At 51.7% G+C, this 15374-nt stretch overlaps 1 protein-coding gene across 1 annotated transcript; it reads right to left on the bottom strand.

Moving 5' to 3' along the window:
• Window positions 1-1596: 1596 nt before the first annotated feature.
• LOC124650163 (expansin-B4-like) lies at window positions 1597-3329 on the bottom strand. Its single transcript, XM_047189716.1, has 4 exons — window positions 3104-3329; window positions 2882-2991; window positions 2392-2576; window positions 1597-1949 (listed from the first exon to the last, which is right to left on the bottom strand). Exons 1-4 carry the CDS (start codon window positions 3327-3329, stop codon window positions 1616-1618), a joined length of 855 nt encoding a protein of 284 aa, XP_047045672.1. The 3' UTR covers window positions 1597-1615.
• Between the last annotated feature and the right edge of the window lie 12045 nt (window positions 3330-15374).

Raw genomic sequence — 15374 nt, 5'->3', positions numbered from 1 at the left:
TCTTAATGTAACCTACTCTGAAGAAGAGATAAAAATCGTTGTATTGCAATTGGAACGTAAGAATACCTAGGCCTCGATGGTTTTCCAGCAAGGTTTTGTTATAAAAAAATATCTTGGATGCCATTAAGTTGAACCTTGTAGACTTGCTTGGCTTCCTTCATGTTGGACAACTAATCCTATTTCACCTATATTTTGGTGCGATAATTTTGTTTCCTAAGATTAGTGATGTACTAGAATGGATCCAACAATGTAGGCCTATATGTATTCTCAATGTTAGTTTGAAATTGTTTACTAAGGCCGCAATCATTATGTTTTTTGTTGTTGTGATAGCTAGGGGTTTTTGTTGAAATAGATGTTCACTTTTGTCGCAAATAAAATTTAAAACAAAAAATGTTGCTTTTCATTGCTACAAACACTTGGTGGTTCATTGTAATTGCTTGTGACTTTTGCTGAAATTGTTAGCATTTTCTGTTGCAACATTTTTTGTTGTTTTAACCACTTTATTGTAACATTAATTTTGTAAAAATGATGTGAAGTTTTTGTTTGTAATAGTAAAGAAATGTAGCAGGGTGAGGCCTTTTGTTGTAATACTCTCTACAGTAGGGATATACTTTTGTTGTAAATAGACACTTTTGTTGTAAATATTACGAAGGTCGTGTCCAAAGGAATATACTTCCTACATTTTCGCAGAAAAAGATGAGAATACACATTGATTTTGCAAAATCCAAGGGGCTAAATGCAAAACTTACTTGCGATTGTCAAAACCCAAGGGGCTGAATGCAAAAAATACTTGCAATTATTTTCCAGACGTTATACTTAGATACAATGGCGTGGAAAGAAACCAATTTTGGTTCTTTTGTCGAACTGAATCAACGATTGGCGCTCTATTTTTCTTCACTAGTAGTATGAATCATAGTAGCCCCAAGGTATAAGAACATTTCTAAAACTATACTTTTCATAAGGAAATTGAGTTGAAGAAACTGTTTTCCAAGGACAGAGCTAGGTACAATTTGTGGGGTCAATTGACCCCAATGATTTGATGAAAATCCTTGCTAAATTAGTGATAAATATTGTTCATTTGTAGAAAACGACCCTACTGCAACAGTCATGACCTCCTATTCTAGATTGGCTTCGCCCCTTGTCTTCCTACTTTGTACGGAAACGCACGATCAGAAGAGGGTGCCACCTAAAAATAACGAGGCTTGCAGTTGCAGCGCATGAAAAAAGGCACAAGTACACAGCATGATTAATAATTCAGTACTAAGAGTAGTAGTAGTAACATATACTTTAATTAATAATATCACCGCCTTAAATTATAAATTATAGAGCGAGAGTGGGCGGGAGAGCGTATCTTGTACGCTTGCCTCCTCCATTTTCCCACGCAGCCCTTTTCCCCAATACACGATCCATCGCTTCCATGGAGACAGACCGAGCTCCATGGACGCGCACCCAATCAAACTCCGGAGAGTCTCCCGAGAGAGACGAGGCCTCACCTAGAAAGACGCACCGACACACACCACCAAGCACGATACAGTTACTCAACGCAACGCCATTACTACTAGTAGTATACTCCGAGCGAGCATCCACCGTCGCCGCCGGCTGGCCGACGAAGCGGCTAGCTGTACTGGACGAAGGAGCGGTAGAAGGTGTTGGGCCTCCAGTTGGCCGGGATGACCTTGTTGGCGACGAGCGTCTTGCCGGACTCGTTGCGGATGCGGATGGAGAATGGCGCCTGGAGCCTGTGGTTGGAGTCGAGGCGCCAGATGGATCCCCACGACTCGCGCATCCGCGTCCACCGCCCGCCGCCGGGCCCCCGCGACTCCATGAGGTCGACCTGCACCACGTCGCCGTCGCCGTCCTCGTACTCCACCAGCACGGCGAAGTAGACGGGGTTGGAGTACTCCTCCACGTGGAAGCCGATCTTGAGCCCCGGGAACTCGCACGGCACCCTGCGCACAACACGGCAATCAGAATTGTTTCAGCTAGATTTACTTGAATTGTGATTAGAAAAAGAGACGTTGCTGCTTTGCTCGATCTTGGCGTGGAATATAATTTTATTTTTCCGTTGAGGAGGGCCCAGCTTGGTTGAGAGAGAGAGGGGATGTGGTTGGCCGGTGGCGCATGGCATTGGCAGGGCGCGCATATGCCGTGCTGCAAAAAGGAGGTGCGTTGGGTCCGAGCAATAAAGCGAAGCTCAGCTGCTGCACATGCACATGCATGCGCGCAGAGGGGAGTGTGTGCGGCGCCCGTGCCCGGTCGGCCCGCAGTAATGTGGGCGGTTGGGTGGATCAGCTTTTCTTTTTTTCACTTTTCACTGACCGGCCGACGGAAAATTCAAGGAAGAATTAGAGTAGCCACGCTGGCGAAACGGTACAGATTAGCTCTAATTACCTGGTGAACTCGATGTCGATGATGCCTGAGTGGCGGAGCTTGTCGTTGAGCCCTGGCTTGGCGAGCCGGCCGAAGGCGGTGCCGCTGAGGTCGAAGTGGAAGGGCGCCACCGGGTAGTAGTTCATGTCCGTGATGATCACCGTCTCCGTCCGCCCGGAGCACGACTGGTCCTTCCTGCATCTGATCTGCGGAACACAACCAAAGAAACGTCAGCTTCATCTTCAACCTGCAGCCAGCCAGCAAGAGAGAGCTCTGTGATTGGGCGTCAATCAATCAGTTAATTAATGCGCTACAGCTGCTGCAACGGCACTAGCTACTCCGCCGCACAGTGCCACGGAAAGCGACCTGCGCGTGTGGGGCCCTGGCTGCAGACGCTGCAGATCGGTCGATCAATTGTAACGGACTAGTTTGACAGTAACTACTAGTATAGCAGAGTGTTACTCTCTATTACAGACTGTTGTTACTCTGTGCTGGAGAATTTTCTCTTTACCTTGTAGCATGAGCCGCATCCCTTGCCGTCCTTGAAGAGCGGCTGGTTGCCGCAGGAGCCCATGGACATGAACGGGTATCTGTTCACGTGCTTGAAGCCGCAGGCGCCGCCTGCAGGAAAGAAGATGAAGCAGAGTGAGCGGCATTGCTCGCGCAAGAACAGGCAGATCCATATATTCATTCTTGAGCTGAGAGAGTGAGTGGAGGAATGCGGGTTCCTCACCGTTGTCGTCGGGGCCGGCGCCTTCGGGCTGGCCGTACCAGGTCGCCCTCGCCGGCGTCCAGGGGCCCCAGTACTTGGTGGCGTCGCTGGCGTTCCAGTCGGCGCCGGCACCGGAGGTGGCCAGGTCGGTGCTGGTGTCGAACTCCACGGAGCCATCGACGGCGCCACCGACAGCCACGAAGGAGAGGAGCGCCGCGAGAACGGCGAGGGAGGAGAGCGTGCCCATGCCGCGGCGAGTGGAGTGTGGATCTGGCGAGTGTGCAGTGTGGGAGTGTGCAGTGTGGGAGTGCGCAGTGATGTTTTGTTCCTGTGCTGGAGTGGGGAGGTGGCCGTGGTGCGGTAGCCCTATTTATAGGCCAGATCGGGTACATTACACGCTGCTAAGCTAAGCGAGCAACGAGGTCGATGGACGATGGGTTTGTGTGTGAGCGCGGAGGAGGTAGGGAACGTGCCATGTTGGGCCGCGGCACATGGCATGCACACTCGTCCATCGTGTCTACGGGCAGCGCGAATTAAAGGTGGCAGATGATAGTTGGGACGGGTAGATAGATACGAGTTGGATGATGCTAGCTGCCATGGCAGCTTAGCTCAGCCCGAGCTCAGCTGAACGAGAACGCAGAACAGAACACAGCAGGACTGAAGCCGCGTCGTGGTGGAGCACAATGTGTCGGCGAGCGCCGGTGTGGCCCATCGGCCCATGAGTGAGATGAGCTGGGTTCTTCACAGTTACGTTCTGGATTTTTTCCGGTTCCGTACACAGGTGCAAGCTAACTTGACTGCACAGCGTGCTTAACCAAGCTAGTGCAGTAATTGAGATTACTTCTTTTCTGTGTCGCCGAAGCGTGCTGATGGATATACAGATCCCTAAACTGCACTATTATTAGTATTATTTTTAGTACTTTGGATCTCAGCTCGATGCAGCAGTACCGACGGCGCATCATTTGTCAACAAACGTTATCGCGTACGGCTGGCTACACAGTTTGTGCTCTTGTGTGAAGCTACAATATGGAGTAGTGCATCTTCCATGTTACACCGACTGAAGGCTCGAACCAGTACTACGTAACTTCATCAGTCTGGACGTTTTCTTGCAGACTGCATCCGGTTGGTACCTAACCTGGACCCATGTTCAGGCTTCGAACTTCAGATTGGATGCTGCCAGCTTTACGCACAGTAGCGCTTATCCTCAATTCCTCTTCGTTTTCGGGACGGCACAGCTGTGCGTTGCCATTCGCGTTCGCAATAATTCGTTAGAGACACTAATTTTGCCCAAAAGAACGATGTGACGGAAATGCCGCGCGCCTTTTGAGTCCATTAGCCCTTCATTTCCAAATCATCCCACATGCCCGCAGCAGCCCGCAATTTCTCCTGTCGATCGGTATCGGTTCATGCCGCCAAATTAAGCTGGCCGGTACACAATTTGTTTTCATACGAACAAACGGACGGGTTGGCTAAGGTTTAGAACAAGGATGGAACTGTGTTTGTTTTAGAAGAACTTTGCAAGGGGAAACTAATTATATGTGGTGCGAGCTACATAATCTTTGCGGTAGTGTTAGGCTGACTGAACGAAGAGATTGATGTAAATGGTTATTAGAGAAATCTGACTAATTTGCAGTTATATCTCTTTACTTTTCCCTCAAGTTCTAAATGCCCCTTTAAGACACTATAATTTATTAAGGGTCTTTTAAAGTTTTAGGATTTTTTTTTTTTGAACAGGGATAGGGTCTGAAGACCCTAGAAGCTGCTGGTATTAACGAAGCGGTGGTTACATATTTCAGAAAAAACCCTTACATATCAGAGGGTTTCTGGATAAGGACGGAGCTTTTACAGAATAGACCCTAGGAAAAGTATAGAAAAAGCAATCAGGTCCTCCAAGCTCAACACCGCATCTGATGGAATTCTCCGACTAGTTGCTCCGCCACAGAACGGACACCGGCGCCGGGGACGAACCACTTGGTCCAGCGTCGTGGCAGGAGCGGCAGATCTTCCCCTTCGACTTCTTGGTCTGTGGGAAGTAGGGGTCGAGGAGGGTCGCCTTTCGACCATGAGAAGCAGAGGCAGGGCGGTGGAAGCCGCCGGCTTCAGTCCTCCGCTGACGAGCTCCTGGATCATCTTGCTTGTGCTCGGAGTGGCCCCTTTGGCCGCAGATAGCAACGACATAGACGCGCCGTCGCTTGAGATCTCCGAGGATCGAAACAGCTCCACGCATCCCGATCGACCACCTTGTTGATGCAGAGAAAGAGAAGCGGATCCGCTTCCACTCCTCGCCGCCACGGCCGGCCAGAGTAAGCAATGTCTTCTCCTTCACGCACATCAAAAGGTGGCCAAGAAAGCGCTTATGCAAATGAGGGTTCACATCAAGAGAAGCATCAGCCGCCTCCCACCTTGGAAGTCTGGCGAGCTCTTCTTTCCGTGACCACCTGCCGATGCGCTGAATCGGCAGAGCAGAGCACCCTCGACCTCCTCCCCCTTTCGCCGCGCTACTGCTTCTTCTCCTCCTCCTCTCGCCGCCACGGCCGACCGGAAAAAGAGAATGAAGCAGAGCGCCGCCCTAGAGAAGAGGTGGTCCGCTGACCTTATTTGCGGAGATCCCAGGGCTCAGTGTAGCCGCCGCCTCCTCCAACCGCCGGAGAAGGAGAAGAGACCACCACTCCTGGATGAACCAGATATGGCCAGAGAGATCCGATTCCCTACTCTAAACTACTGGCACATGGCCAAGACCTAGAGTACTATATACAGAGGTGGCCCGGCCTCCTCTCTCCCAGTCACTCCGGTCGGCGAGGCCGCCGGAGGAGAGGGAGAGGGGAGCCGGCGGAGAGAGAGGGACTCTCAAAACACTGTTCACGCGTGAGAGGGGGGAGGGGGAATTTCCAATTTTTAGGATTTATTTGATTCAAAGGATTAACAAACGAATTTTGAAGGATTCTCATCCATATGAATTTTTTCTATAAAGGTTATTTAATTTAAAGGATTGAAGCCTCAGAATTTCGTGCGCCTTTTGACTCCACTAACCCTTAAACTTTTATAGAAATTTCCTGCGTGAAATGCAACCAAACGACTTCTGCAACTAATTTCTGTGTTTTTGAGTCACATAGGATTTCACATGTCATGGCATACGATTTCTACGTTTTCCTATTCCCATGATTTTGAAATCCTCCGAATCAAATAGGCCCTAAGGTTTTTCCGTGGTTACTATGCAAGAAAAGTATTTTGACTAGGGATGTCCTAAAGCATAGAGGTTGGAAGGTAATAGTAAATGTTTGGTTTGTAGTGATAATGATAGTGTTGACCACCTTTTTTGTACTATGCTCGATGACTATATATGCCTGGGGGTGGTACAATGTGCTCTAAACATCCGAACAAACTTTATGATGAGGCCTAAGGCCTAGATGTGGCATGATATTCACGGATTTGGGGTGGAATTCGTGGAGGAGGAGGTAGAACGTGATGAACACGAGGTGAAAATCGAGGATACAAACTCACACACGCACACAAATCGGTTTTGTTCTCGTTGGCCTGAAACACCAACCCGATGGAGGTTACGATAAAAGTCCTTTCGATAGAAGTCAGCAAAGAGATCGGCAAATCCAAGGATAGAACCCTACAAGGGTAAAAAGATCAAGGTTAGTAGAGATGCTAGCAAAACACCGACAATTAATAGAAGTCACCAAAAGACGAAAGATACTCGGATTTGGAGAACGATTGGCACAATAGATATGAATCTAGTTGGTTTTCCCCAACGGGGTCAAGAGCAAAGCTCAAATTAAATCTCAATTTCATCCTAACCCTAGATCCCAGCCAACAAGGATTTTTATAGTAGTGGGCTCGAAGGGGTTAGTTACATACCAAAACAGGCAAATTCGGGCTGAATCACGCAATCAGCGGAAGTTCCGGTCTCAAGGGGAGGTAGTACCGGTAGAGCGGAGGTAGTACCGGTTGGGCGGAAGTTCAGGCCTACTTCCGGTGAAGTTCCGGAAACTGCATTTCGTCCTCCTGGGATGTTCTGGGAGCATTTCGCATGATTCTGGAAATCAAGCGGAAGTTGGGCGGAACTTCCGACCGACGGTGGCACCAGTCGCTCGGGGCGGTAGTACCGGCCCAGATGTCTTCACTTTGCTTCCTCCAGTTCTGGGAGGAATCTGGGCAGTAGTACCAGTCCCAGAGGGCGCTAGTAACTGTCCTGTAGGGCGGTACGAGAACAAGCATATGAGTGGTTCAGCTCGAGAGGTTTTGATAAAAGCCAGTTGTAAGGCTATTCCAACTTACTCTATGATTTGTTTTAAACTTTCAAAGAAGATGTGTAAGAAGGTCACCAGTGTGATTGCGAGGTTCTGTTGGGGTGGAGATGACGTTAAAAGGAAGTTGTGCCGGAAAAAATGGGGTGATATTGTTGTACCCAAAGCTATGGGAGGCATGGGTTTTAGAGCTTTTAGTTGTTTAATCAAGCTATGTTAGCAAAGCAACGCTTGAGGTTGCTTTCTAATCCATATTCCTTATGTGCAAAGTTTTTGAAAGGGAGGTTTTATCATGACACAAACTTCCTAGAAGCAAGGATTAAGAATAATTCGTATCATGTGTGGAGAGCTATTTTACATGGCAGAGTCTACTATTGAGCTCGGTTACTCGTAGCCGCTCAGGCCGTCCCCCTCCAGGGTGACTCGGGGCGGAAACCCTAGACGCCACCGCCGCCGACTTCTCCTCCTCCTCCCCCCCTCGTCGTCCTCTGAGATCGCCGCCGGTGAAGCCTGGCGCGGTCGGTGACGGGGGCTGCGGGGTTCCTTGCGAGGTCCCCTGGTGCGGCGGATGGAGGATCGCCTCCACACTAGGGGGATGGCTCCAGCACTTGGAGGATGATGGTGGTGTGGCCCTCTCTCCGGGCGGGCAGTGATGGCGGTGGCGGCATGGACCTGGTCTGGTGGCGCGTTTTCTCCTCACTTCCTCGCCGCGGCCTCGTCGGACAGGCAAGGATGGGGGAGGCGGCGCAGCCCCGACCTGGTGGCGCGGTCCTCTCCTTCCTTCCTCGCCTCGGCATCGACGGGCATGCGGTGATGGGGACGGATCTCGTACTGCTCCTCCTCAAGGTCTGGGACCACGACAACAAAGGCGGCGGCCCTGGATGGCGGGGACGGCGTCGGCCTGGTGACAGGTGGCGGGCGTCTGGTGCCGCTGACCGTGGCACTGTGGTGGTGGTCTTCTCTCTCGCCGGAGTAGATTGGCTAGTTGTGTGGCTAGCCGTGGCGGATCTCGCGATCCGTCGCCTAGCTCCCGATGGCGAGGCGCAGCTGTCGGTGAAAGCCGACCTGGACATCGGTCATGGCGGATGATGGCGGCGTGTTTCGTCGTTACCTTGTTGAAGGCATTGTCTCTCGCGCTCGCGTTCTTCGCCTGGGCTGCTCCAGGGGAAACCCTAGACCCGGGTCTCCCGGATCGAACGATGGCGGCGCGCAACGCCGTCCTCCCTGTTGGGGGCATCGGTTTTTGGAGCAGACAACGGATGGCGGTGGTGCTGAGGTGGAGTGGTGTGCTTTTACTGTGTCGGTGTCGTCGAGTCTCCGCGGCATGGTGCAGTGGTGTCTCGGGACGGATGCAGTATGATGGACTCGCGCAGGATGGTGGAGTCGTCTGACGCCGTGGTGGCATCGATGGCAGGACTGGCATGGTCAATGCGATGATCTCTCTTGAAGATGGAGTCGAGGAAGACGGCGGTAGTAACTTCTATGGCGTGTGCGTTGTCGTATGCTGAGAGTCTGCTTGACTGGATGTGCTTCTCGTCTGCTATTGGGTGGCCTGGGAAGGCATTTGGTTTTTGGTTGATGTGAGTTGGTGAATTGTCACCCCATTCATCACTCTGTAAGTTTAGCGAGTTGGCTTCAAGTTTGATCTTGGCTTCAAGTGATGCAGAAACTGAGGCGATATTCCCCATTTTGGAAAAAAACATGGCAAAGAAGCACTAAAGGAAGGCCTTATAAAACATGTGGGATGTGGCCATGTGGGGGTGCTATTTCAACTGTGATCACGAATTTCTACGTGATATTTCATATTCTTAGAAATGATTGTAATCTTGTTGAGTAATTAATAAAACTCTGAATTCGCAAAAAAAATAGCTATCCTTTTTTGGGGGGTAAAAGAAAAAGCTATCTTGAACGGACCACATCTGGCCCGGCAGCCGGGCATGCGTCGCGTTCGGCCGGGATGCATGCCTCGACCAGGTACGTACTCGCAGAAACCGACTGCGTCGATCGATCGATCGATGCATTCTCGCGCGTCTCGGCAAGTGGTCGACCGCGATGAGCTCGTGATGGAGGTCGCTTTCTGACGACTTTGGTGCTGAGTTAGCCCGGCTGGCCTGTAGGCGATGGATCGACGGTGCAGTGCAGTGCAGTGATCGGTGGCTAGGGCGATCTGGTGGATGTGCACCTGCCTAACTGCATGCTTGAGTGGCGACTTGGAGGAGCAGAGTTAATGAGAGGCGCTCACCTGCCAGTTGGCGCCGCCCGATCTCAGGTACGCTACGCGCGACTTGGAGGAGGCGAGGAGTAGCGTACGTGATCGATCGGCACCGGCAGCTGAGCTGAAAGCGTACGACGTCTGTAGCTGCTGCTGCTGCGAGTCTGCACCGCAGTGCAACTCTCACTCGCGCAGGTTGCTTAGATTAGATTAGTGGAGAGCACCTGATCTATGGATAGATGATGCGGTGAGTTGTCAGGAATAATTTCGTCGGTCTGGTTTCAGGAGTAGAGTACGCCTGCCGGCCGGTGTAATTAGCAGCAGCCATCATGCCCCCCGGCCGGCCGTCTGGCGTATCGTATGATGCCGTGCTGCCACGCCTGGATCCCTCGTGGTGCATCAGGGAGGGATAATGGAGTAAACTAATTCTGGTTCTGCACCCCGACAGTGATGCTCAGTACGCTGTTAATAATTTTCTGAAACAAGATGCTCATTACACTGTCAGTTGGGCAGCGCTGAGTTGTAAAACGTACTGTGCTCTTCAGTTAGCTGAGTCGCATGATTACGTACCATGGACGCATGGCCAACATCCATCAATCTTCTACGCACAACACTTGCAAGCGCGCGCAGCTGGTGTGATTACTCCCACAGCTAGCAGCATCCATCAACGACATGTTGTCATCAGCAGCACTGTGCTCGCTTACACGAACCTGTATGAATGCGTTGCTACCAAAGTTTCGGCATGGACATGATTACAACAGCCAGCGGAAGAGAAGAAAGAGGTGCACATGCCACATGGTGATCGATCGGGAGGAGGTAGCGACGGATCGACGATACGCACGCACCGGCTTAGCGGGGGCGCTGGATGGGTGTCAGCAGTCAAGTTCGTCAGGGAACGAAAGCGGTGTTTAGCGCGGGTGATGCAGCAGACGACGGTTCACGTGCCGTGCCGTCTTGACGCACGGGCAGGTATATCTGCTCCGTTTCCTGTTAGGCCGATTTCGACGGTGCAAGTTTTCTTTCTCCACGTGAACCAACTGTTCAGAGGAGCTGCGTGCTAGCTACCTCGCTCGGCCTCAGGTGCCCCTTTCAGCAAAGCAGCCAGCACGGCGGTAGATACCTGCAAGTGGCAACTTTACACCGGCACTCTCGGCGAGCCGCTCTGCGGGCGGTGCCCTGCATCGAGCCCTGTTTCTTCCTTCCCCTCTCTCTTTCTCCCTCGTCTCGAGCTCGCTACGAACCACCCAGCTTTCCGGGAGGGTGGTTGCTTGCCGCCGCTCCCGGCATTGAAGCACGGGCGCTCGCTCGCGCCGCACGCAGGCGGGTAACGGCAACATTGAATAATGGCGAGATACGCAACAAAAGCTGGAGCGGCCGGCCTTGCGTCGTCTCCACACTTTGTCTACTTGCTACCAAAACCCTCCTCGTTTCTCGAGAACAAAGATGACAATGCTGGCCGCTGGCCGCGACACGGGTTCTCAGGAGAATCCTTGAATTGACAGGTAGGGTTTCGACATGCATGGAGACCAAGGTTAGCGAGACGTACTAGAGTTTTGGGTGGATCTTGTTTGGTACCTCGCATCACCTCTAAACTACGAGCAGGCCCTTTAAACCGTAACCGTACTTCCGCATTTGCATGTCGGGATTTGTGGTCGAAAAACACGTCAGCTGACCAAATCGGTAAACGAAACTACATTTTTTTAAAAAAAATCACGGGAGACAGGCAATTGATGAGTGCATACATATAAAAACAAATCGAATTTGTTTCAACCTAAATCAAACGAAAACGCAGCCACGGCAACTTACAAACCAAATTTCGGCTCCTGGATGTTCACAAAAGCCTCTTGCGGTGGCGACGATGTAGACGACGATGCAGCGGGGGCTTCACTCGTCGATGCTGTTGATGATGTCTGCTCCTTCGCCACCACGCGCCACTCCTCCGCCTTCTCGGCTTCGCGGCGGCTCGTCTGCGACGCCAGACCATGCTAGGACGATGCGAAGGTGATTGTCATCAACGAAGTCGCCGGGCGCGTCCTCGAGCGTGGGGGAAGAGCTTGTAAAACTCCTCATCATCGATATAGTCGCCAGGAGCAAACGCGGGCGCGCCCCCGACCTCCATCTTCAGGGGCTGTTGTGGCGCGAACAAGCTCGACATGGAGGAGGCAGAGCAGATCGCGGGGTTGGTGTCGAGGCGGGAGAAGCTCGACTCCCGCCAGTAGAACGAGGGCGGTCTTGTCAGCACGTACTTTTGTACCGGTAGGAGCTGCGCAGGCGTGCCACGTCTGGACGTCCCCGCGACCGCTCGAGCCGCGCTCGGACACCATGGCGCTGTGCGCAACTCGGATCTACCGTCAGCGATGTCGATTGAAGTTGTCACGACGGGAATGTGGGTGGCGGATGCGGTAGGTGAAGTGGCGGATGCGATGTCGATTCAAAGGGTTTTTGCCCCCATCGTCTAGTCTAAACGTTGTATATACCGGCCGATGCAGGCTGGAAACAGAGCCCAACATCCTTTACGAGCCAAACCGCGAATGTTGGGGCTAGTCTGGCCCAGAATTGCGTCCAAACCCTCAAACCGGCCTGGAAGCGAGATGTAGGCTGCGGTTTGAGGGGTCATGCCAGAGATGCTCTAAATATGTCGGTGGGAAATGAAAACCGCTTAATTAGATGATGAACAAGCGTGTGTGTTGTGAACCACACACTATTAAAAGCACTCACGAGGTAGGGTCACTCGGCAATTTTTCCAAGGTAAGATCCCAGCGCCGCGAAAAGCGACAACGAGATGGTAGGAGACCGCGATATCCCAACGGTGTCTCGCGGAAAAGATGGGTGCCACCTCCTTTGTTATCCCCACCCAAAATCCCTGGGCCCTCCCTCCTTTCGGCACCCACAGCGCGGGAACGCCGATTTACCCTACCCGCAGATTCCTTCTACTTCAGCATTCTATCCTATCTTTCCTCTGAAGGAGGAGCTCGTGTTGCTCGTCTTTGGCACCGGATCCATGACACCATGTGCACCAAAGGCAGGGGCTCCTGTCCTTCTTCTGCAACCTCGGCTCGTCTCCCTCGTCTACCATGCCTGAGGTCAAGCACATTGTCCTCCTCTACTACCTGCCCCCACGGGAGATCAATTTCGCTAGTACTACATAGAGTAAAGTTTGCAAGTGCTGATGTTAAAACCGCCTTGATTAGGTCAACCAGCTCGAGCTTATCCATTAGGATGTAGGACTCATTGTTGTCATTCAATCCTGGATCGTGCTACTACACAAGAGAGTTGTCATGCGTGATGCTTTTCTCGCCTTATCTATGGTCATATGTTAAAACAAGAATAGGAGAGGATTGCAAATTTAGACTACATCTACAACTTCAATGATGAAGAGTCTGTCCAAATGCTTCGGATGCTCTTTCCTCCCATTTATCAAAACCTGTAGGAATATAGGACTGCTTGAAGATAGCACCTAGACCTATGTGGAAGAGCGAGATAGCACACCTCCGAGGATCCTTCTCTTGTTTCTTCTCGTCGTACGACTACTACGTGTGTGATGGCCGGCGGTGTAGCATGGCAATGTCACCGGTAGAAAGAAAAGACGACCGTAATCGTTTTGTGGATGCAACAGAAGAACCCATCACCGTGACATTTTTGGTCCTATCGATACAATCCATGGCACTAAGCAAATTATGAGAGCTTGACCTGGGGGCTGGCTTTTCTCAAAAAAAAAAAAAAACCTGGGGCTGGCTTGCTTCGGGAGCTTCGAAAAATGCGCAGCTACCAAACAGGCGCGCCCGTGGTGCACACCGTGAACAGTAGATGATCATGTCCTGCAGTTTTTCGTTTTGTTTCTCTCGGGACACCGGGAGCGCGCCGATGATAATGGCACGGGAAATCTGCCATGGACGTTACGGAGTTTCCTCTTTGGGCCCCGAGAACCCGCGGCAAATGGCCGTGAATCAAGGCGCTTCTGCCTGCAGCAAACAACAAGCAACGAGCTGGACATGTATGGCAAAAAGACTTGTTTGACCGGCAATGCCTACACTGCTACACTACACACTAGACTCTCTATAGAGGCCAGACGGCCCACACGTAAGTCACGGGTTAGGCGCAAAAAAAAACCACAGAAGAGGGGCGAGAGCGTGACCGGCCCACCATCAACGGCCCTTTTTTCTGTCACAGGGCAGGCGGCCTTTATTTATTCCGTTCCCACTCTAACGAGAAAAACTGTCTCGACGCACGCCGCTCCGCTCCCCTGACTGACTTTGACCCCACGCCGTTAAATTACCATCCGGGGCCCACCTGTAAATAAAAGCACAGAAAAGTGACCGGCCGGCCGGCCGGAGCGGTAGATCACCGTACAGATGATGCTGCCGGCATGCCATGCGACGCGACCTCTGCCACTGCCACGCACGCGCCCATGCCACGCCTCGTGCCGTGCCGCATTTATTTGTCGCGCCCTCCCTCCGACGAGAAGTAAATTCGACCGTCGGTGGCCGGTGCATGCGCCGTGCCCCGCCGATGCCGGCGATCTCAACAGTGACTCAGTGACACTGTGTGTACGTACGTACGTGGCAGCGTCTGCTTCATCAGCACAGTAGGACGTCCGGGGCGTATTTTTGTACTCTCCTCGCTGGCGTTTTGCGCCACCTATCGTATCAACCGGCTTCGTTATCCACTCTCTTACAGTACAATACGTAGTATAATCTTGCTGCTCTTGCAGATGTCGGACAAGCTGTTACACTAGTACGTACGGATTATACGGTTTGTGTGTGCTATGTGCATGCGTGGCACGTGATGAGTGGTTGCTGGAATCTTTTAACTTTGAACCACGCAGTGTACATGTTTCCATGCACGCATGTGGTGTGAGTATCGATGGCATATCCTACTGCTGGCCACCTCCAAAACTCCAACAATTTCTTATCTTGTCTACTAGCATGTTAGTCGATGTTGCCGTCCCCTCTACCGGGCAAAGTGTGTGTGCAGCCGCCAGCCAAGGGCCGGCTTCACAGCCGAGTTGTACTCCCGGGTGAAATCCTTGCACCGATGCCTATCGGTGCTAATATTGCTTCTTGTTTGCCCCGTTGTGGAGTGGGAGTGGTCTCTAGTTTTTCGGGTAAAAACCTAACCTTCATATGGAGGTGACTGAGGCGTCGCTACCTCGATGGAGGCATCGTCTGGAAGCTCCTGGCCCTTGCGGTACGACATGTTCACAGCGGTTCGACACATGGCTCTGTGGTCAAGGGTAAAAGACACTGGGGCGATGGCCCCAGATGATGGTCGGCTGTCGAGGCGACAGTCATATGGGGCTTGGTCGTGGCCTCGAATGGAGCTATGGTGGCGACTTGGAGATCTATGTGGACAATGAGTTCGTCGGCATGCTCGCTCGTCTTCGGGCAATGCAAAGTTCAACCTAGCTCCTACGTCGGGGTGACGGCCCTGGATTGAGTGTGACGTTGAGGTCTACGGGCTTGTCGACTGGGTAGAACGGGCTATGTGATGGCTGGGTTGTGAGGCGTTGCGACTCGTCTGAGGCTTTCGTACTGAGTGGTGTAAGTCAGGGCGATGGCCCTAGAGATAGATGTGTGTGTGTGCTTGTGTGTTTGTTGCTTATGGTGGCTGCGTTATATGGATGATGGGCCTTGTCGCGTTCCTTATAATGACAATGTATAGTCTGTATTATTTTTGAACCTGGTTTCCTTTTAAACTGGGTCATTCTCATCTATCTAATTGGATGACCAATTCGACTGCCTTTACCTCAAAAATATAGTGTGTGATGCTTTCTTCATTTTTCATTAAAAAGGCATGTATGTGTCTTCTTATTCCTTGAGGCCCTCTC

The sequence above is a fragment of the Lolium rigidum genome, chromosome 4 (assembly GCF_022539505.1).
Source record: "Lolium rigidum isolate FL_2022 chromosome 4, APGP_CSIRO_Lrig_0.1, whole genome shotgun sequence".
Lineage (NCBI taxonomy): Eukaryota > Viridiplantae > Streptophyta > Magnoliopsida > Poales > Poaceae > Lolium > Lolium rigidum.
This window is presented reverse-complemented; position numbering and strand designations above follow the sequence as displayed.

Excerpts from the sequence above, each read along its gene's own strand:
- LOC124650163 (XM_047189716.1), bottom strand. The coding sequence starts at position 3,329 with ATGGGCACGCTCTCCTCCCTCGCCGTTCTCGCGGCGCTCCTCTCCTTC. Across the intron at positions 2,577-2,881 it reads GATGCGGCTCATGCTACAAG|ATCAGATGCAGGAAGGACCA; the intron begins GTAAAGAGAAAA and ends TGTGTTCCGCAG. Across the intron at positions 1,950-2,391 it reads ATCGACATCGAGTTCACCAG|GGTGCCGTGCGAGTTCCCGG; the intron begins GTAATTAGAGCT and ends TGTTGTGCGCAG.